General features: G+C 30.7%; 2 protein-coding genes across 2 annotated transcripts; one reads left to right on the top strand and one right to left on the bottom strand.

The window, feature by feature from the left end:
* The first annotated feature begins 6484 nt into the window (after positions 1–6484).
* Positions 6485–8714, top strand: LOC109816862 (agamous-like MADS-box protein AGL62). Its single transcript, XM_020382013.3, has 2 exons — positions 6485–7076; positions 8033–8714. Exons 1-2 carry the CDS (start codon positions 6789–6791, stop codon positions 8375–8377), a joined length of 633 nt encoding a protein of 210 aa, XP_020237602.1. The 5' UTR covers positions 6485–6788; the 3' UTR covers positions 8378–8714.
* A 3712-nt stretch (positions 8715–12426) lies between these two features.
* Positions 12427–14639, bottom strand: LOC114916067 (uncharacterized). The gene is made up of 6 exons (XM_083061316.1): positions 14445–14639; positions 13929–14336; positions 13403–13758; positions 12663–12970; positions 12552–12578; positions 12427–12452 (listed from the first exon to the last, which is right to left on the bottom strand). The coding sequence occupies exons 1-6, from the start codon at positions 14637–14639 to the stop codon at positions 12427–12429; spliced, it is 1320 nt and encodes a 439-aa protein (XP_082917442.1).
* Between the last annotated feature and the right edge of the window lie 6724 nt (positions 14640–21363).

Below are 21363 nucleotides of genomic sequence, written 5' to 3'. Positions count from 1 at the left end.
AATAAATCAAACAACTTAAAATTACACAGCTAGCAGAAGTTGGAACAAGATAATATGCTAGAAAGGAAATGTTTTGAACAGTAGTGACTGATAAATATAAAGGAATATATAAAAAGAGTACTCTAAATTAATTTCTGAATTCTGGCAATTCAGCAATCACGTACTAGCCATATCACATCCAGTTATCACACAATTTATTACAAATAAGAAGTTAATACATTGAGAATTGGATCAAATTCAAAAAACTTGTGCTAATTCTTGATTTCACACTTCTTTTTATTGAAAAAAATTATGAGAGCTCCAAACTCCATTTTTTTTTTTCATGATTTCATACTTGATCCCGCAAAAGTTAGCAAGTGGATCTATTTTTTTTCCACGAAATTAGATATTGAGACAAGTCAATTAATGGCACGGAAAGGGAATATTACTGCTACGGAGTATATGTCATGAGGAAATTAATGCTGCATTTTCATATCGATTTGATTGAATATTTTTTGTTTTTTTTTTTTATCTATTTATATTGTGCAATTTTGATTTTTGCATTCCCTTTCACATTTTTAATTTGCAACTGTATCTGCTGTATTAAATGATGAAGATTTTGTCTTTTTTATTTGAAGATTTTGAATATTTTTATTATAAGATTTTAAAATATATTTTTACTTAAAATATATGTTAAAATATTTTTTATTTATTGTCACTCTTTCTCTTTATAAAGATTATAAAATATATGATTAAATTTAAAATAATTTATTAAAATAAAATATAATATAAATAGATATATATGTATATACACTTCAAATATATATATATATATATATATATATATATAATTTTATTGATTAAATTTTTAAAATGATTTAACTCAATCTAAAAGCATTAAATTTTTTTATAATTATTTTTATTTAATAATAATTTTTAATACAAATATATTTATTTAAAAATTATATTTAATATATATATTTAACATTACATTAATTAAATATAATAAATAATATTTTCTCATAAAACACTTGTTCATTTATATATTTATTAAAGTAACATAAATTAAATAATACTTTAATACTTATATATTACTTTTAATATATATAATTAATACTGTATAATGAAAATATTATTTTATTTAAATATTTATAAACATATTACATTAATTAAAATGATTAAATATTATTATGTGTTTGATTTTATTATAGTTATATGTATTATTTTTATTTTGATATTTTAAAAATATTTTGTAAAAATAATAATGAAAATATTTATTTAAATATATAATTCATTTTAAAAAAATTAATAATAATTTCAAAATAATAATTAAATATGCATGGAAATAAAAAATATAAATTATTAAAATATAACATATTAGTATTTGTTAATGGAGGAACATATTTATTTTAACATAAGATGGGTGGTGATGTAATATTTACATCTATGAGGAATTTTTCAAAGACTATAATTTTTAACATAAAAAAGATGTCAATATAATATTCATATCTTTTGGAAGAGGAGAATGTAATTTACTCTTTATTCTTTAATTACTTTCTTGACTTAAATATATTTTAAGTCTAAAAAATTTGAGATAATTAAGGTTTTGGTCCCCAAAATTTAAAATTATTTTTTTCGGTCTCTAAATTTTATTAAATTCTATTTTTAGTCCTAATCTTAGACAACGTTACTAATGTGTCTTACGTGACAAACAATGTGTAATTACTTAGTACAATTGAAATTTATATTTTTTCTTTTTTAATTTGAAGTGTTCTTTTTTTAATAAAAAATACCCTCATTATGGGAACTTAAAGCATGAGAATGCAACCTTCGTTTAGAAAACCTTAGACACCGGCATATATAAATTAACATGACAATTTTCTAACATGTCAAAACAATTGACATTAGTGTTAAAATCATAAACTAACCTTTTGTTGTTATAAAATGAAGAGCCATCTATTGGTTCTAACATCTCCAATGTTTTCTAATAATAGAGTCAAAAACTATCTCTAACTGTCCTTAGTTTTAGTTTCCACCATAACAAAAGCTAGAGGGAAATATTAGTCATTAGAATCTCTTCATACAACTATCAGTAACTGGCCTCCACACTTAGTTTTGAGACAGTACCTATCTACCCTTATAAGTGGTCTACAACTAGACACAAAACCTCTCTAGCAACCTTGCAAGTACATGTAAAATGAACCAAATATTGGGTGCACGTCAGATGAAGGCCTTGGTAATTGTATTTTGCATGTATTCCTTGAGTTGCTTATCCTTAACTCAGCACTATACCTCCACAACATTATGTATTATTTGGTGGCATCTCCTTCAACAATTTCAAGTGCTAATTTTCTTGCTTAGTTAACTCTAACTTTAGCAAAACCTGTTGAATAATTCATGTGGATATCATCAACATTGTCATCCTTTTAGATATCACAACTTTACCAACCCATTTTGATCCAATATTTTTATTATCAAACACCTTACCACAATTGTGGTTTTCTACTAAAGCATTCATTCCAAATGATTCTTTCCCTAAAACCTTAGTAACATATGTAACAAAATTGCATCCTTGCTTACACACAACTATTACTCTCCTTTTATCATTCTTTAGAAATTGAACTTGTCTATCATTCAACACACGATGTTCTTTAATTGCATCTTTGAAATCTTGAAGGGATTAAAATCCTATCCCAACTTTTAACTTGTACTCCTTACCCATGTGCTCTTTCATATAGATGACACATTTTGCCTTCATATTTTCACCTTATCCAACATCACTTTCTTTAGTATCACTAACCAACTTCTCACTACTATATTCATTATCAATTTGATGCATTTGGTCATGGACATTAGGTATATAGTCAAAGTCAGAACCTTATGACTCAACACCAAAAGACACATGCTCTCATTCCCACTTCTACTTTCTTCAACAACTTCAACATGAACTTGCTCAACATTTGGTTCATTACCCTTAAAACCTATTCACTACCCCCAATATGATAATTAGCACCAATCTACTAAATGCCCTCACCTTGTTCAATTCCACCAATCTTTGCAATTCCTTGACCTTATTGAATTACTTCACCTTTATGAATTGCCACAACATATTCTTTAGTAGTAATAGGTTCCTTAGCAACAACATGCTCAATAATTTCCTCAACCAATATTTGTTATTTTTTTACACTCCTAATTGGTCTTTTTGTTGGGATACTTTTATTTTTCATTGTTACAATTTTCTACTTTGGTGAGGCATTCACAAAACCTACAACATCAATTTTTCATTGTTGTAGCAAATATTACCACTCAACTCAACTTTTGTTTGAGAGTGCTCAACATATATTCCTATTTTTCACAATTATTCTTCAATGCATGATTTCTCAACTCTTTAGCATCATTATCATACTTAAATGGTTTCAATTTCCCTCTAAAAGTAACATTCTCTAGTTTCTACCATAATTTTACATCATCACCATATCCTAGATCTTCCAATATACCTTTTTCTTTATAAAAAGACCAAGTATCCATGTCTTGGTCATGGATAACGTGAACTTCACCACCATTGTTATGGTTTAAATTCAAACTTGCCTATGAGATGGAAACTGCTGTGAATACCACATTACATAAATTTTAATTACAAAACCTAAATTAGAAAGTCATTAGACCTCAAATTAAAAATTAATCAAACCCTACATTAAAAAATTAACAAGACTCCAAATTATAAATTAATAGCATAATAGGGTAAGCTAGCTACATACCATGAATAAAATGTCATGAAACAAAGAATGGAGAATGCAAAAATACGCAACATGAATTTTCTAACTAATGCAAATATTCTTCAATACATAACACGAATGTGGTGATGTGAGTTTGTTGAGAGTAATTGGTCACTACATACCGTTGAAAGTCACACCTAAGTACAACACTTTGAATCAAAACATTGTTAATATTAACAAGAACAAAATGACTTTAAATTTTAGGGGCTAAAAATATGTTTAAGATTATTTTTTAAAAACTAATATCTTTTTAGACAAAATTAAGCGTTCAAAAAATAATAAAGTTCTTTAATTCCAATACTTTTAAAAACCCTTTGCAATGTCGATAACGAAAATCCTATAAAATAGTTAGAAGTTACTAACAAACGTGATTGAAATTATGACAAGAAATATAACTTTATGAATAAAAGTTAATCCAATCTCATGAAAAAGAGTTTTATATTTCCTAATTTTACCAATTTTTTTTAATAAAATAAGATTGTTAAAGGTTAATGCACCATAATGTTCTTCTAATCGAATAAATTTAGTTACTCATGTGACAACTTATTGTTTACATGGATAATTTAAGATTCTGAAGTTGCTAAATTAATATGTTAAGGTTCTTCTATTTTAGTTTATTTTCATGATTGTTTAAATGTTTTTTAATGAAGAATGATCAAATTATATAATTGCAAATTATTATATCAATTAATAATTTTTAATTAGATGTTTTTTTTTAAAATCATCATTAAATTAAAAGTTTCTTTCACTTAGATTATATTTACACAAAATTTTATATTAATAGTTTTTTTTTGATATTTTGTTCAAAATATACTAAAATATCTCTTATAAATACTAAAATATAAATAACTTCATTACTATCTAATTATCATTGAATTTTAACAAAGTTAAAATTTAACATAAATATTCAAAGTAACACTGTTAGATTGACAAATTTATTTATTAGTATAATAGTTATAAAAATTAAATCGATGTAATGATGTAATTTGTTTTATTTATTTATTTATTTATTTTTATTGTGTGTTCGCATTTACATGTTAAAAAGCTAAAGAGAGATACATTGTATTTAAAAAATAATTATTATAAAAGAATACAAAAATGATATTTAATATTTATTATATTTTAATCATTAAAAATATTAAATAATTAGTTTAATTTTTTTTATACAATGTTGATATATATATATATATATAAACCTAGATTTAATAATATATTTTATTTTTCCATTATTATAAAAATTAATTTTTATTTTTTATAATTTACACAATATATTCAATACAATGTATTTTTAATATTAATAATACAAAATATTGTGAATTTTAAAAATTGTTTGGTAACTATTTTTTTTATATATTTTATCATTCATTTAATAATTATTTAATTGTTGATGGATGATTTGTGTTGAATAATCTTGATTTTTTCTCGACTTGAATTTTTTGTATTTGTGAAAATTAAGATTTAAAATTTGATCACTTAATTTAACGATGTAAATCACCGTTACTTGCACTGATCCAAATTGGTGCACCTACATCATATGCTAATCGGATGTCAATTTAGCTAAATTTATTCAAATGTACTTTAAATTTTTAAAAGATAATTTAAATTATTTTTAGAGATAATTATTTATTGAAATAGTACTTAAAATATAATTAATGTTTTTTTTTTTGAGAATTTGGTATGTTTATTTTCTAGGCAATTATGCAAATTTCGAGTATGATTTTTCTTTTATTTTTAGATATTTTTATTTAAAATGTAAAAGTTTAATTTCTTATAATATAAATAGTATAATTTAATATTAAAAAATAAATTTGTACCTTTTTAACATGAAAAATTATTTGAGTAAATAAAAATAAATAAAGATATTTTTTGAAAACTTTTATTTTTAGAGTATTTTTAATGAAAGATTAGTTTCTTAAAATATAAATAGTGTTATTTAATATTAAAATAAAAAAAAATTCCTTGTCAACATGGAAAATTATTTGAATAATTAAAAAATATATAAAAAAAACTAATTAAATTTTTAATTAAATTACATTTTAAATGAATTATATAAAAATATGTAAAATAGAAGTTATTATAAGTTTAATAAAAAAATTGTATAATTTTATATTATTTTAACAATTTCTCTCTATGTTTATGTTATACATATGTTATGGTATAACTATTAGTTTTTAAATTAATTATCTTTAATATTATATTAATTTTATAATAATTATTTATTATTTTCATTATATTTAATAATAAAAATATTTATAAACAGTCAATAGCGACCGATTAGTATATAATATATTTTAAATAACAACTGTTAAATAAGTATAAATATTATAAAATAATGTTTTAATAAATAAAATCACACATTATATATAATATTTTATACCATAATATAGAGGAGATACTGATTATGATAATTATTTTTAAAAATCTTATTTAAATTCCTCATGTCACGAATAATATATTTGAAATTAATAAAGATAATTATGTATTATTAACTGAATTTAATATAATATTTTTATCAATAAAAATAGTAAGTAGATTTTATGCAATAATATTTTATAGATTTTTTAACAAAATTTAAGTATAAATACTAAAATAGGATTTTTTTTTAAAATTATGAGACTAAAAAATAGTTTTAAATTTAAAGAACTAAAAATAAATTTATCTTAAATTTAAGAGACAAAAAATTTATTAAAACCTTAATAGTAAATAGTTGGTATAATATACAGACAAATCCTAAATTTGTAAACCTGGATTTTAATCTTACTGTTCAGTGTTCATCAAAACGAATAAAAAGAAACCAAACACACCCTAATTACATTAAGAAGAATCACATTAATAGATTAGAATATATAATCTAAAAGATACAATTGATGAGGAGACTATAACGAAAAAGGAAAAAATGAGGAAGATCGAAAGCAAGTTGATGTTAAAAGGAGGAACCAACCAAAGGCAATTGTAATAATATATATTCAAAATTCGACACACTCTGCCATATTGAGTCTTCTTCTCTTTGGATTCTCTTGTTTTCACAACGATATGGCTTCTGGTGGAACAACATCAAGCAGGAAGAGGCGAAGCACAGAGATAAAGGAAGTGAAACAGAAAAACAAGCGTCACGCGACTTTCTGCAAACGCAAACAAGGGCTTTTCAACAAACTCACCGAACTCTCTCTTCTTTGCGACGTGAAAACCGCATTGATCATTATCTCTCCAAGCGACATGCTCTATTCTTGCGGCTATCCCGACGCCGACGCTGTTCTTCGCCGCTATCTCGGCGTCGGAGGAAGCCTCCAAAGAAACCACTGTGTCAAGACCCACGCAAGGGTAAGTAAAACTTAATTTTTTTTTTAAAATAGAAAATATTACAAAAATGGTCGCAATGAAGATTGAACCTAGATCCCCATGCTTCTAACTATCCCAACCCCGCCCCACCCAACTATTAGGCTCCAAAGAATCTGTTACAAAAATGGTCGTAATAATGATTGAACCTATACATTAAACACGAATAATTATCTCGTTGAGAGTATTTTTAGAGACTTTTATCTTATAAGAAAGTTGTTAGAAACTTTTTTAATTTATTTTTTATATTTTTATTTATAAATTAAATTTAGCTTAAATATTTTTTAATTTTTTAAATTTAAGATAAATTTATTTTTATTTTCTCAAATTTAAAATTGATCTTCTTAGTCATTATAATTTAAAAAATCTTGTTTTAATTTTTATAAGCAAATTTAGTTAATAAATATGTGAAATATTATTACAAAAATTTTACTTGTATCTTTGTTAATGTAAATATTACGTTAAATTTAATTGATATTGCATAATTATTTTTATTTGTTATCAAATATGATATTTATAATTTGAGAGACTAAAATATGATTTTTTAAAGTTATATAAACTAAAAAAATCAATTTTAAATTTAAGAAACATAAAATAAATATTGTTATATACTTATATGTAAGATTTTTTTTTGGTATATGTAGGTATTACTTGTGCAAAAAAAAAATCTCATATATTAATAAAAGTTAATCACCTATATACTGTCAGTGTAAAGTTTTTTTACACCGACAACTAATCAGATCTTTTAATAGTGTTATGTCATTTATTTATTTAATTAAATTAAAATAAAAAAGATACTATTAAAATATTTGATTGGTTATTAGTGTAAAATTTTTTTACACTAACAATATATAGGTGATTAACTCTATTGATAAATAAGCAATGTATATAGTTGTTTTATTGGAAAACTAAAAATCATTGTGAAATTTTGGTGTATGTAGGCATGTGTTGGAGGAGACTTGGAGTGTGCATGCAAAACGAATGAGAAAGAGAGAATAGAATGTGAAAGCCTAAGGGTGGAGTACGAGGCCACTCAAAATCTGTTGAAAGCAGAGACAAAGCGTCTTCAAGCGATGACGAAGGCACAAACTGATTCGTGCTTTGATCCTTGGTGGAATCTCCCCACAGAGGGTATGAGTTTGGAGAGTCTCCAAACTTTCAAAGCTTCCTTGGAGAGTTTGAAGCTTAACCTTGTTGCTGCGGTACAAGAGAAGCAGTTATTTACTTCGGTTTCACCAACGTCACATGTTCTTGTTCCGCCACCACAATTACCAAACATGTCATAGTTTCGGTGAAACCAAGTTCAAGATTATTGGAACAGTGGTGCTACCCATTCCAAGTTCGAACACACTCATGTTACTCGTATATATAGGATCAATTGTTAGCTAGCTGTAGTGTCAATTCGTACATGCAATTGTTTTTCTTGTTTGATATTGGTATTATATATTATATGGTTTGAAAATTGAATGTGTATTTGTTTTGTGATAGAAGCACATAGTAGTTGTTTAGGAGATTGATTTTTTTTTTTTGAGAGGAAATCAGCTGTGAGATGTTCTGCTTGACGAGGTAACTTCAATTCAATACCAAGGAAATTGAAAACTAAACAAGCTAATTCATGAGCTACTTTGTTGCCCAATCTCTTGGTGAATTTAAAATTAAAAGACTGAAAATAAGAGCATATTATATATAGGACTATGCAATCTTCAACTTCAATGTGTTGCAAATACAAATATTTTGCTACTGTCAAGGCCCAACCAAAACATGAAGCTTGGGCTTCCTTTGGAGATATGTAAACAGGTCTGCATAAAATGTAAACAGGCCCAACCAACCAATGGTAATCCCTCTTCGTCACGAACAATGGAATCCAAAATGATTATAAAAATATAAAATTTGATGTTTGGAACTTATGTTAGATCACTAATGAATTCAGTTTCATGGTTGGAACATGACAAAAACTTAAAATATTATTGGTTAACAGTCTGATATTTAAATTTTTGACAAATTTTAATTTTAGAACTTAATTAGTGTTTATAACTACTAATTTTCAGTGCAAACAAGATCTTTTAAACTAGTCCAATAAAGTCAACCATAGTGGAAGTTTAATATTTAATCACCAATATTCATAAATTACGGAAGACATTTAAATTTAGTTATATAACTAAAATGTTTATTTTATAATAAATTTGTTTGAAGAGATTATTTTATAATAACTAAAAAATTTATAATAAATAAATTATATAATTAAAATTTACATTAAATAAATATTTTTCAATATATATTTTGAAATTCACTTTAGAAATAAAAATAAAAATGATTAATTAAAACTCAAAATATATAAGAGATTAAAAATTACTAAAAATGGTTTTTTCATACTCAAAACACATTCTAAATACATTAAATAGAAAAATTTGTGACAAAGATAGACACCCACACAAATTAAAAATTGTGTCATCCAAAAGAGAAAGACACCATTGAAATCGAGTCTAGGGTGGTGGACTCCATGAATGGTTATCAAATGTAATTGCACACTTGAACTTATTAGTCTACATTTATAACAACCATTCCATGATCCCTACACTAAACGACACAGTTACTAATAGCGAAAAATCATCTAATGAGTTAGGATTGTATATACACTAATATTTGAATATGTATCATATATCACACATATAAAAGCAATTCAACTACACTAGTATATGTATACAATATAGATACCATAATCCAACTTAAAGTAACAATACATCCTAAGGTTTCGATTAAGCAACTTCTACTACCTATACAAGGACCACCCCAAAGGTAGCCTCAAAAGAGACATCTGACTCCAACACCATTGAGTGGCCTCCACTACACAACTCCATACCTATCTTTGTTTTGCTCTCATATCACACATGATCATCACAATCCAAATCACATGGAAACATGCAAAGGTAAACTAAAGTTTTAAAACAATGTATGTACAACACTAGATAAAGTCAATGTGTTATAGATAACAAGCATATCATCAAATAACAGCTTTCACATTTGACATTGCTAGCATACATCACTACCACATCAACTTCTCTATCAACATGAACAACTCAAGATATTATTGCACAATAATCATCTTTAACACCACAACAAAAACTACACAGGTCTTTAACACTTAAGAAGACATTTTCAACACAATATATACAACACTGACTACACAACACAACATATTCAATACAGCTTCATAGTTAGGTACGTCATCATGTACTTCAACTAGGAGATCTCCTACAATATAGGGTGAGCAGTTTAAGTAGCTTGACCTACTGAACCAACAACACATGGTGATCATTTTGGACTTACTAGATCAACAACAAATTGTAAGAACTTGGTTTCTCGGATGTTGCCACTTAAACAAGGAAGTCCAATACTATAGTCAGGGTAGAACAACTAAGTATAGGCCTACCACGACATTAACTAGCTTAACCAAGTCTCTTATGAGATTAATCCACGGACTACCCTCCAAATATTATGCCCTTCTGATACTCGATTAGGAACTAAGTTCTTGATTTTGTATTTTACTCAATTGGTCTCTTTATACACATGTATCTCGATCTTGCCCACAGTACCAACTAAGGTCCTAGAGGAGACTCAAATGTCCTTTTAATGGGTCAACTTTCCTAAAAGAGTTTTTCAACAAATTAGGCTTTTAGAGCATCACAACACAATATCAACACGATGAGATATGCAACTTTAAAAACAACCTCTCCTCTAATCTTAGGTTGGTCATCACAACTCAACAACACCATGCCCTAGATGTCTAAGTCATTTTTAGCATTTATCATCTAAAAAACATAGCAGCATCATGCATTTAACAAATTCAACACAACTACACAACCACACAATCTGCAACTCAAATCAACTTTCAACTAGTAACTCACAACATAATCATCATCATATAACATCATCCCTACAACTTATTCATCCTCATTTAGTCATAAAACAACTCAAACAATGTGTGTTCAACATACAACTCATTCAACAAGTAAGCAACCAACTCAATTAGAAAAGAAAATATTTGACCAAGTTCCCACATTGAGCGTGAAATCTCATGTTAAGCATCAGGCTTCAAGAGAGTTATATATATTTTTTTCATTTTTCCATGTTGAGCGTGAGGCTCATGCTTAGTCTCAACCTTCCAAAAGACATCCAATTCTCACACTAAGCATAAAAACCCATGCTTAACCTCAGAAACCTAAGAACTTCTACATCAATGAAGAACATCCCAATAGTTATGAACACCACCCAAAAATCTTCAAATTCTCTCAAGTTATGCAATAACCTATACATGAAACCTCAAAACCTTCCAATTTTCACAACATGCAACTTAGAAATCAATGAAGAAAGGACATGCAACAACATCATACTAGGTAGGTTATCAAATTCTTACTTTTCATTAAGAACACCAAAAAACCTAAATCGATTTTATCAACACAACCATGAATTTAAAGGGAATTCAAGCAGCATACAACTCATGCATCAACTCACAATCCAACTACTAAATCAAAACTAGAAAAATCCAGCTTCCTTTACCTTAGATTTGAAGCTAACCAATAAAGAAGAAGGGGTTCCTAGGTTCCATGCCTCCCTTAACTCAAACTGACAACAAGTTTTCAAGTCTCCTATTGACCTGAATTCAACAACATTACAATTACAATGATAATCAAAGAAGGAAAAGGAGAAGATTTAGAGTAACAAGAACTCACGTACTAGAGTCTTTCTCCCTAGAATTCTTTTCTCTAAGATTTTGAGAACTTTAATTTATAAGACTCTATTCTAAATAAAATTCTTATATACTCCTCCTCTCAAGGTCAAACTGACCTTCTGTTTAGAGAAACCGCTCTAGCTACTAACATGGTAGTTGAATCGAGATACAAATAATGTATCAGAAGGCTTATTTTTTGAATCGTGAATCGAATCGTATCGTGAATCGTAAGATTCATGATCAATAAAAACATAGTGTATATATATGCATACAAGACATATAAAAATGAAGTCATACATAAATATATAGTAATTAGTAATATATAAACTTCAATACAAACAAAGATACAATTATACAAATAATAACAGTCTTAAAGCCAAAAGAAATGACTGCACAGTTCAACAACAAAGCCTCCAAAAAAAGCCATTGTTGTTGCTAAATATATGCATATACCAGGGACTGTTTGCTACTCTAATTCAGCAATATAGCTACCCAAAAAAAATATTAGTGTTGTTGCTGCATAAACTCAGCAACAAGTGGTGCTACTGCCACACAAATTCAGTCATATAGCCTCAAAAAATCTATACAAAATGCCCCTATCCAAGATCATTCATCATCCCCAACCTCAAGATCTACATCACTCAAGTCATCTTCATCTTCTAATATCAAAAGTTCTTCTTCTTCATTATCTTCAATTTCATCCTCATCTTCTATTATTAATTTTTCCTTACCAATCTTGGCATTCAAGTTTCTTGGACCTATGTAATCAAAAGAAAATAATAAGGTCTAGTTCTAATTCCAACTTCCAAGTTCTAAACTAACTTTTAAATATAAATAATTACCTCTCTTTCTTTTCTTCTTTGGAGCTCCCTCATCAACACCAAAGCACTCATGTACATCCATCCATGAGGCATCAATAGGCAAGCAAGGATTCTCCTTTTCAGTGATCCATTCATCATCGGATTCAATATCTGACAAACATATGGGATCATAGGTATCTCCATTCTCTTCTCTACTATTTTGCCTTATCTCAAGTTGAAGATTATATTTGACATATACAAGTGCATTTAATCTTTGTTGCTCCAATCGATTTCTTCTCTTAGTATGCACTTGGTCAAATGTACTCCAATTTCTCTCACATCTCGTGGCACTACATGTAAGACTCAAAATTCTCATGGCCACCTTTTGTAACTCTTTACCTCTTCCACCGTAACTCTTTACCTCTTAGTTTACAAATGTAGTTATTAATTATTATTAATTATTATGTATTATCTTTATGATATTAATAAAGAGTAAAAATTAAAGGGATACCCGGTTGTTTCTTATCTCTAGTAGCTATTGCCATGTCCATTCCAAAGATCTCCTTAGCTCCCTTAAACTTTTCAAGTTATTGATCTATTATAACTCTTGTCCTTATATCTGGAACCATTCTTTGAAAGGTTTCATATAAACCAATTAACACTTCACTATCCGGATTGAAGTTCTTGTCATAATGATACCTAACCAAATAAGAAATAACTTAGCTACTAGGCACAAAGAAAATAGTAGTTCTTAAAATGATAATTATTTTTAAATAATTTACCTAGGATTGAGATAATAGGCAGCTGCATGAAGAGGCCTATGAAGCTCCAGATTCCACCTAGTGTCAATAATCTTCCACAGTTTTTTATACCTTGACTCTTGCATTTGAAAGTTTTGAGCAATTTTCTCTTTAGCCATATCCATTGCTTCATAAATGTATGGTGAGGCTGGCTTTGAATCACTATCTACAAGCCTTAACACTTTCACAAGTGGAATCACGCACTTTAGACAATATGTAATTGATCTCCAAAATCTATCATCACTCAACACTAGGTTCATGACTTGCTTAGCCTCACTTTTACTAGCATGTGGACTAGTAGCCCATTCCTCCGATGCAAACATTGATCTAAGAGCATTCTTTTGTTGTTAATGCAATTTAGTGTAAGATAAGAAGTTGCAAATCTTGTCACAACTGGTCTTGCTAATTCCCCTCCATTGGAATATTTTCTATACAAATTAAGGACCCATGTATGCCTATATATGTAGGTAGTAATCTTCTTTGCATTAGCAATGGTATTATAGAATACCGAAAGCTCTCCAATGTCCTCAAGGATTAGATCAAGGCAATGGGCTACACATGGGGACCAAAATAGTTTGGTTCTCTTCTCCATTAACATTTGTCCATCAGCCACAAGATTAGAAGCCCCATCCGTCACAACTTGGACTACATGCTCCTCCCCATCCTTTATCACATCACTAGTATCAATAGATTTCAAAAAAACAGTCCCACTTGGACTGTTAACAAGAAAATTAGTGAGTGATCTTCCTTTCTCATCCATCCAACCATCACACATCAAGGTGCATCCCCATTTCTCCCAATCACTTCTATATTTCTCTAAGCTTTTTTGGATGTTGTCAACAACTTTCTTCAAAAAAGAAACCCTCACCTCATGATAAGTTGGTGGCTTCAAACCTCTTCCATAGTCTCCAACAACCTTCAACATTTAAATAAAAAGAGGACTCCTTACCAAATTAAATGGTAATGCATTACCATAAATGCATTTACAAATTTCTTGAATCACAAATTCCCTATCTTTACAAACTTCATTCATTGTCTTTTGTTGGAAAATTTTAGATGTTCCCTCTTTACCTTTTATTGTCCCATTCTCTACATTCAAGCAATCTTCTTTCTTTTTATCTTTAGTTTCCAAGAGCTTAACAAATATTTCCTTCACATCATCCGGAACACTTGTGCAAGCAATCACATTTTCCTTTGTTCCAGCAAGATGATGTTTCATCCTTGAAATACCACCCCAACAAACATGAGAACAAAACTTACATTTTACTTTGAGTCTATTTGGAGGGATACTATCACAATAGTTCCAAGTTATATCAGGCTCTCTTTTTGAATGACCCATTTTTTAATGGCCTACCAAGTACCAATAAATAGAAACTTAGACAACAGCAAGAGAGGGAAGTTGTAGAGGGAATAACAAAGAAAAAAGAGAGAACAAGTGAAGGAATGGACCACACAACAAGAAGGGAAGCCCTTACCTTGGACCACGATGAACAGCAACCCAAACGAAACAGAGAAGTTGAATGACGCAAATGGACCACAAAAAGTGAAACCCACTAAGTGGGTCATGTACAGGGAATATAAGCGACACTTTCTGTCTCACTTTCATTTTTTTTATAAAAAAAATAATCATTTTTTTAGGGTTTTTAGAATCGGGTCATGCATGACCCGAACCCGATTTCGGGGGTGACCCGCTACGTCCAGAATCGTGCGATTTCTCCTTAGAATCGCGATTTTCTGATTCCGAACACGACACATACGATTCGAACACGATTCGTGATAAAAAACGAGTCAACATGCGATTCAAATCGTGGAGCCTCAAAATTGTATCGTATCGTACGATACGAATCACAAATCGTGCGATACTTACTACCATGGCTACTAAAACTCATAAAGAATCCTTAGATCCTAGAGTTCCTAACACAACACTCAACATATAATTAAAACAATTACTACTTTCTACCAATTACAATGTTACAAATACCACCACATCATTTGGGTCTAGGTCACTCAATGAATTAGTTGGGCTTCATTAGGCCATGGCAAACACCATTAGGTCACTTGGATTCCTTTGATTATGTGTCAAACATCACTACATCAGTTAACCTTCATGATCTACTTAAATTTGAGTTAAGTTGCTTCATACAACTATGTCCATCTGTCAAAAATGGATTTGACATGAACACAACATGAACATGATTCAGATATGGGCCAACAAAACCTAACACAACCCATTTATTGGACACTACAATATAGACAAATCCCTACCTCTAACATGGACACAACCCAAAACTCCAAACACGTAGGTAAGCATCACGAGGAGCACAATGAAGATTCGTGAATCAAAATTGTGTAGCTTTGAATCATGGAGATCACATTGTGTGAATCCCTTGACGCCCCTAATGATGTCGAGGACGTAGTGATAACCCTTGAGAATAAAGGCATAGACATAGAAGGAGAGGTCGATCTAGAGCATCATGTGGCCATAGAGGCAAGTGGCATCAACAAGGAAGAGGTAGAGGAGGGAAGAGAGGTGGCATCAAGGGATAAGTAGTGGGACACAACGATAGAGATTTTAAAGGTGAGGTAGAGGGGGAGGCAATGAGGGTAAGGAAAGGAGAAGGGTTTAGCAAGATACTTGTGGGAGAATTTCAAGTAGACCTAAGTATTGTTTATGAAATGGTACACACTCAGTGTGAATAATGATACTTGTGTCTTTGCTAAATCTGTGTTACTTAGGTTAAGCCCAAGAAAGCCTAAGTGATCCAATGAAGCCTAAAGATACTCAAATATCATTAGACTGTGACTTCAATATCATTTTAAAGATACTCAAAATTCAGTATCAAGGTACTATGTGAGGATAGGTTAATTTTCTTACTATATATCATTGAAATTGAATAAAGCTTGATAGATCATGGGCCAAGGGCTCAATCACTAGAGCTATGGCTAGAAGAATTCAAGAAGAGTTGGACCTCTTGAAGACTAGTGGGCTTTTCAAGCCCAAGGTATTCTTCACTTGGACCACTCAATCATAAAGAGAAGGCCTAGTTCTACTTGTGTATATTGTATAGTTTATACATAGTCTCTTGTATAGGTTATTTTTGCCTTTGTATTTGTGAGACACTTTTCTTGCTTTTTCTAGTGTTTGTATATTGATTTTAGGGTAGGATACTTGGAGAGTTTAACTCCATTTAACCTCCCTAGTTGATACATTTATTTTGTATTTTTTCAGTAGGGAAAAAGGGGGTGGCATTTAGCAATGCTTGAGGGTGTGACTAGTAATTGGGCCAGGACTGGGCCTAGGCAAAATTTTACATATTGGACTCATTTTGCTCCTAATTTTTCATAGATTTGATTTAGCTAGGTCTCATCATCATATGATGAACCTAACTAAATCAAATCAAACATTTTTGAATTAAATCATGGAGCAACTTGAGCACTTGGCCGCCTAGCTCTCTAAGTTCTTCTTTGGCCGAAAATTTCAAGTCATTCCTTCAAGCTTAGTAGCTTCTCTTCCAAGTTTCTAAACTTAAGTAGGTTGAGCTGACCTTACTATGGTTCTTAAGTGAACCATGGTCAAGGTAGCTTCTCCTACAAGTTTTCTAAACCATGGAAGGTTAGCTACACTGTTGAGATTTTCGTTGAAGTACTTTTGTTATAATTGTAAATCAGTTTAATTCCATCAACGGTCTCAAACACGGCAAGTATATCGGCCGTTCAAGTAGTAAAAATATCGTATCCACAGGGATTAGAAGGTAAAATAAGCATTTATTGACTATTCGTGACTAAAGAATAATTCCAATTTATAGTTTGTCATGTAAATGTGAGATGAAGAGCATGACTATTGGAATGTTAAAACTATAAAAAGATTAGTTTGAGAATGGGAAAGAGTAGAAATGGGATAATGGTATTGTGAGGCTGTGGGGGTCAGATTTCACCGAACGTAACACTAATGTATCCTTAATCTCTTGTTAAATTCATTGCTTAGTCAACCCATAAGTTTACTCAAACCTAATCCCTTAGAGAAAGAGCCTAGGTGCGGATATTGAATATCAATCCCTTGAGTACCCAATACCTACACCCGCATTACGGGCTAGGGTTTAAGACTACTAATGGGTCAAGCTCTATCCCTAGATACAATCTCCACTAGGCATATGTTCCATAACTAATTTCAAAGGTATTTCCCAATACTCAATGGAACCTTAAATCATGCAAAGGGTGATCAATCCAAAGCAAGCATTAAGCAAAGAAACAAACACAACAATGAATGAAACAACAAATATATATATCATTGAAAACGTAAGGATTACAATAGAGTATGTTGGCTACATCTAACCCCACAAAATGGGTGAAACCACTCAACAAAGAGGGCAAATACAAAATAGAGATGAAAGGAGGATGAAGAACCGAAAGAAAGATCCGCACACGGACGATCCCAAGCCCTGGGAATCCCTTTCGTAGCTCCTGGAGGCGCCCAATGTGAGAATCGGGGAAGAAACCCTCGAAAATGGCTTCAAATACGAGCCTGAGAGGTTAGATTAGGGTTTCGCGCCCGACGCATAAGTCTTCGCGCCTGGCGCAGCGTCTTCTGAGCACTTTCTGCCTCATTATAAGCCCGACGCAATTACTTTTTACGCCCGTTGCAGTGTCTTCCAGAGGCTTTCAAGCATTCTATGCCTTAGAGCAAGCCCGACGCAATTCTCTATTAAGCCCAGCGCAATTCATTCCAGAGAGTTTTGAGGTACTCTCTGCCTCGAACACGCCCGGCGTGGTGGAGTCTCGCGCCCGGCGCATGTATGACTTCCAGAAGTCCACTGCTCTGTTCTTCTCAAGCCCGGCGCAGCGTCATCTTGCGCCCGACGCAGCGTCATCTTGCGCCCGGCGCAGCCACTCTGCTCTGCTCCTTGGCTCCTTATGTTTCCAATCCCAAAGATCTTCAATCCTCAAATCTCTAGCTCAATACCTGCACAAAAAATGAGGTGTATTAAGGTATTGTTAGCTGAATTTGGGTTAGTTATATCTGCACGCAAAATGAACCAAAAAGAGAACAATTATATTGCAATGGTTCAAAGGATGAGTGGAATTTTTTCAATAAGTCTCATCCAAAAAGAAGTAAAATTGAGACTTAACATACACCTTACCATGGTTCCTAGTGAACCATGGTTAAGGTTAGCTTCTCCTAGAAGCTACCTCTCCCTATATATTTGTAAATACCTCTCATGTAATCACTTTTGAGTATTTTGAGAAATAAACTTCAGATTTCTCTCCAAAAGTCTCTCCTCAAAACCGTAGAGAACTATCTCTCTTAGGTTTCTCACCAAAGGTTTTCAACCTTTGCTTGGTTCCTCAAGCTTCCTACACAAGCTAAGGAGAACCGAATCTCTTCAAGACTTCTACTCCATGAAGAACACTTTGTGGAGCTTCAAGTGTCATTGAAGGTGACCTCAAGAGAACTCACGGTCCTTGCATGGGATACTTGAAGAATATCAACCTTCTCCAAGTAGTTCCATCATTTTTGGTATCTAGAGCCTAGTGCTCTTGAGGTTTTGTTTCTAACTTTTTCTACTTGAATCCGTGTTGTCTAATCTTCCTTTTCTATGTCTTAAACTTGTGTTTGCTGCATGGATCTAGTTCTAATACAATGTTTGATGGATCCTATATGTCAAGTATGAATTAATTGATTCATTTTTGCTTGTTCCTATTCTTGTGAATCAATTTCGGTTTTGAGCTTCTAGGACTCTTGAACTTGTGCGTTTTTGTTTTTGCTTGAGTCTTCTCCATTCATTCACATGTGTCTGTGATTGGACAACATTCATTGAGCATAGATTTTGTTTTTGAATCTCTTGTTTTGTCTTAGAAAGTCATGTGTAGTCCTTTTACATGTTGAAACTTCCTAGACTAGCTTGTTTGACCTAATTTTTTTCTTTGTGTTGTTGTGTCCGAAATTCTTGTGTCTTTTGCTTTTTAAATCTGAACCTTACTATATGTGCTTTTGCTTTACATGTTTGAGTTCTTAATTTGCTATTAGTTCTAGCAAATTTCATAGAGTTAGGTTTCTATTATGTCTTGATAAAATTTTTGTAAAAAAAAAATTGTTAAACACTCTTCCTACTAGGTTTTTTTGTGTCTTGTTGTGTGGCTGAAATCTATTGCAATTTTTAAAACATTAAAACAGAGACAAAACAGAGGTGTAAGTGTTCTAAATGCATGAGAAAAACAAAAGAATGAGTGCTTAAAAATTTGACCTAAAAACACTACAAAATTGTGAAGCACTAGTTACAAAATGCATGTGAACACCTCTTGTTTTGTGTGAAATTTTTGCTGCAGTTTTTAATAGCCTAAATCCGAGACTTATATGTGTTAAAAGGCATTTGAACTCCTGAACATTAAAAGAAAAAGAAGTGAAAAATATTTTGCAAAAAGAAAAGAAAGAAATAGCAAAAGAAAAAGCCAAAAAGGAGTGAAAAAAAAAATTGGTATATGTAGCTCTCGGTTTTGGTAACATTTTTTTTGCCTATATTTTTTTTTGTCCAGCCACATAATTTGTGTCTTATTTTTGTTTCTAATCTTAGCTTTGATTTTTTCATCCATTCTAGTGCCTTTGATAGGATCTCTTTTGTGTACTAGCTTTCAAAAACTACCTTAATTGTTGTTTGTCATTTTTGTGGAACTCTTTCTAGTTTGTCTCATTTTCATTCCACCAATTGGTGTAGCTATTCTAAATTGTGCCTTTTCAGTTTTTCAACTAATATTCCAGTCTTGAAGGTGGTTGAGTGCTTCTTAAAAGGTGTAGGAGGCCAAGCCAAAGGAAGTCAACTTGAAGGCTTTGGTGGTTGCTTAGGAAGTTTGTTCTTTCTTGAAGGAAAGACTCTTGAAAACACCTAGAAGTGACCAAGTCAAGGTTGCTTTTGAAAGAGGAGTGAAACACCTTGTGAGATTGCATTTTGGTGGCTGGATTGGAGCAAGAAGGAACCAAATTATTTGTGAAAATTTTTGTGAAAATTTAGAAACTAATTTTAGTGACGCAATTTTTAGTTTCTAAAACTTGTTTTCATTACAAAATCCGTCTCTAAAATTTGTCTCTAATTAGTGGCTAAATTATTTTTCTTTGAAATTAAGTGCAGCCACTAATTTCATTTGAATGTGAATTTACATTTCATGTAGAGTGTGAATTTGCATTTCATTTGAAGAAAATTTGAATTTCAATTTTTCTTGTAATTTTTGATTTCCAAATTTTGTACAAGGCCTTTATTAAGGAGTGTCTTGGAGTGCCTTTGGTGTATCTCCATCTCTCCTTAAGTGTTCTCATAGTAAAATTCGTGTAGTACTTGTGAGAGGGTCCTTGAAGGTCTTTGGTGCCTTTCAAGCTCTCACCTAGGTTTAATTGCTTTCCACGTCTAGTTTATGTTTTCTTGTCTTTAAGTTTTCAAGCAATTTATGTTTTAAGCAATTTATGTTTTCAGCAATTTAAGTTTTCAAGCAATTTATGTTTTCTTGCCCTTTATGTTTTCAAGCATCATATAATTGTACACTTAGGCACTTGTTTGTTATTTTTCTTTGAAAAAAAAATCTTTGTGAAAATTGCTTTGTGCAAGACAAAAGTACAAGGGGGTTTAGAGATTTTTACTTGAAGAGGCTTGGTTATTAAGTGGCTCTTTAGTAGCTCACCTCCCTCCAAAGTTCAATTTGTACTCTTAGACCTCTAAGTGCCAAGTCTAAAGCACTTCAAAAATCTTATTTTCATAAAAACTATTTTTGTGTGGAAAAATCTTCTTGAAATAAAATGTCTCAAAATTCCTCCAATAGTGAAAGTGATGGCTCTCCAAAAAGTCTTTCATATATCACTAAAGAGCTCAAATCACTTAAGCTATGGAAAAAGCAAGAGTCCATTCAAAGAGAAAAAGAAAAAATTGAAAGAGAAGGACAACTTGCTTACCTTGAGAAAG

Source organism: Cajanus cajan, chromosome 8, assembly GCF_000230855.2.
Source record: "Cajanus cajan strain Asha chromosome 8, NIPB_CcT2T_4, whole genome shotgun sequence".
Classification (NCBI taxonomy): domain Eukaryota; kingdom Viridiplantae; phylum Streptophyta; class Magnoliopsida; order Fabales; family Fabaceae; genus Cajanus; species Cajanus cajan.
The sequence above is the reverse complement of the archived record's forward strand: the minus strand, read 5'-3'. Positions and strand labels throughout refer to the sequence as shown.

Bases quoted from the DNA above. Each gene is read 5' to 3' on its own strand.
- LOC109816862 (XM_020382013.3), top strand. From the start codon at position 6,789: ATGGCTTCTGGTGGAACAACATCAAGCAGGAAGAGGCGAAGCACAGAG. The intron at 7,077-8,032 runs GTAAGTAAAACT...TGGTGTATGTAG, and splicing joins GTGTCAAGACCCACGCAAGG to GCATGTGTTGGAGGAGACTT.
- LOC114916067 (XM_083061316.1), bottom strand. From the start codon at position 14,639: ATGAAACATCATCTTGCTGGAACAAAGGAAAATGTGATTGCTTGCACA. The intron at 12,971-13,402 runs GTAAATTATTTA...TCTTACATGTAG, and splicing joins GCCTATTATCTCAATCCTAG to TGCCACGAGATGTGAGAGAA. The intron at 12,579-12,662 runs GTAATTATTTAT...TTGATTACATAG, and splicing joins AAAGAAGAAAAGAAAGAGAG to GTCCAAGAAACTTGAATGCC.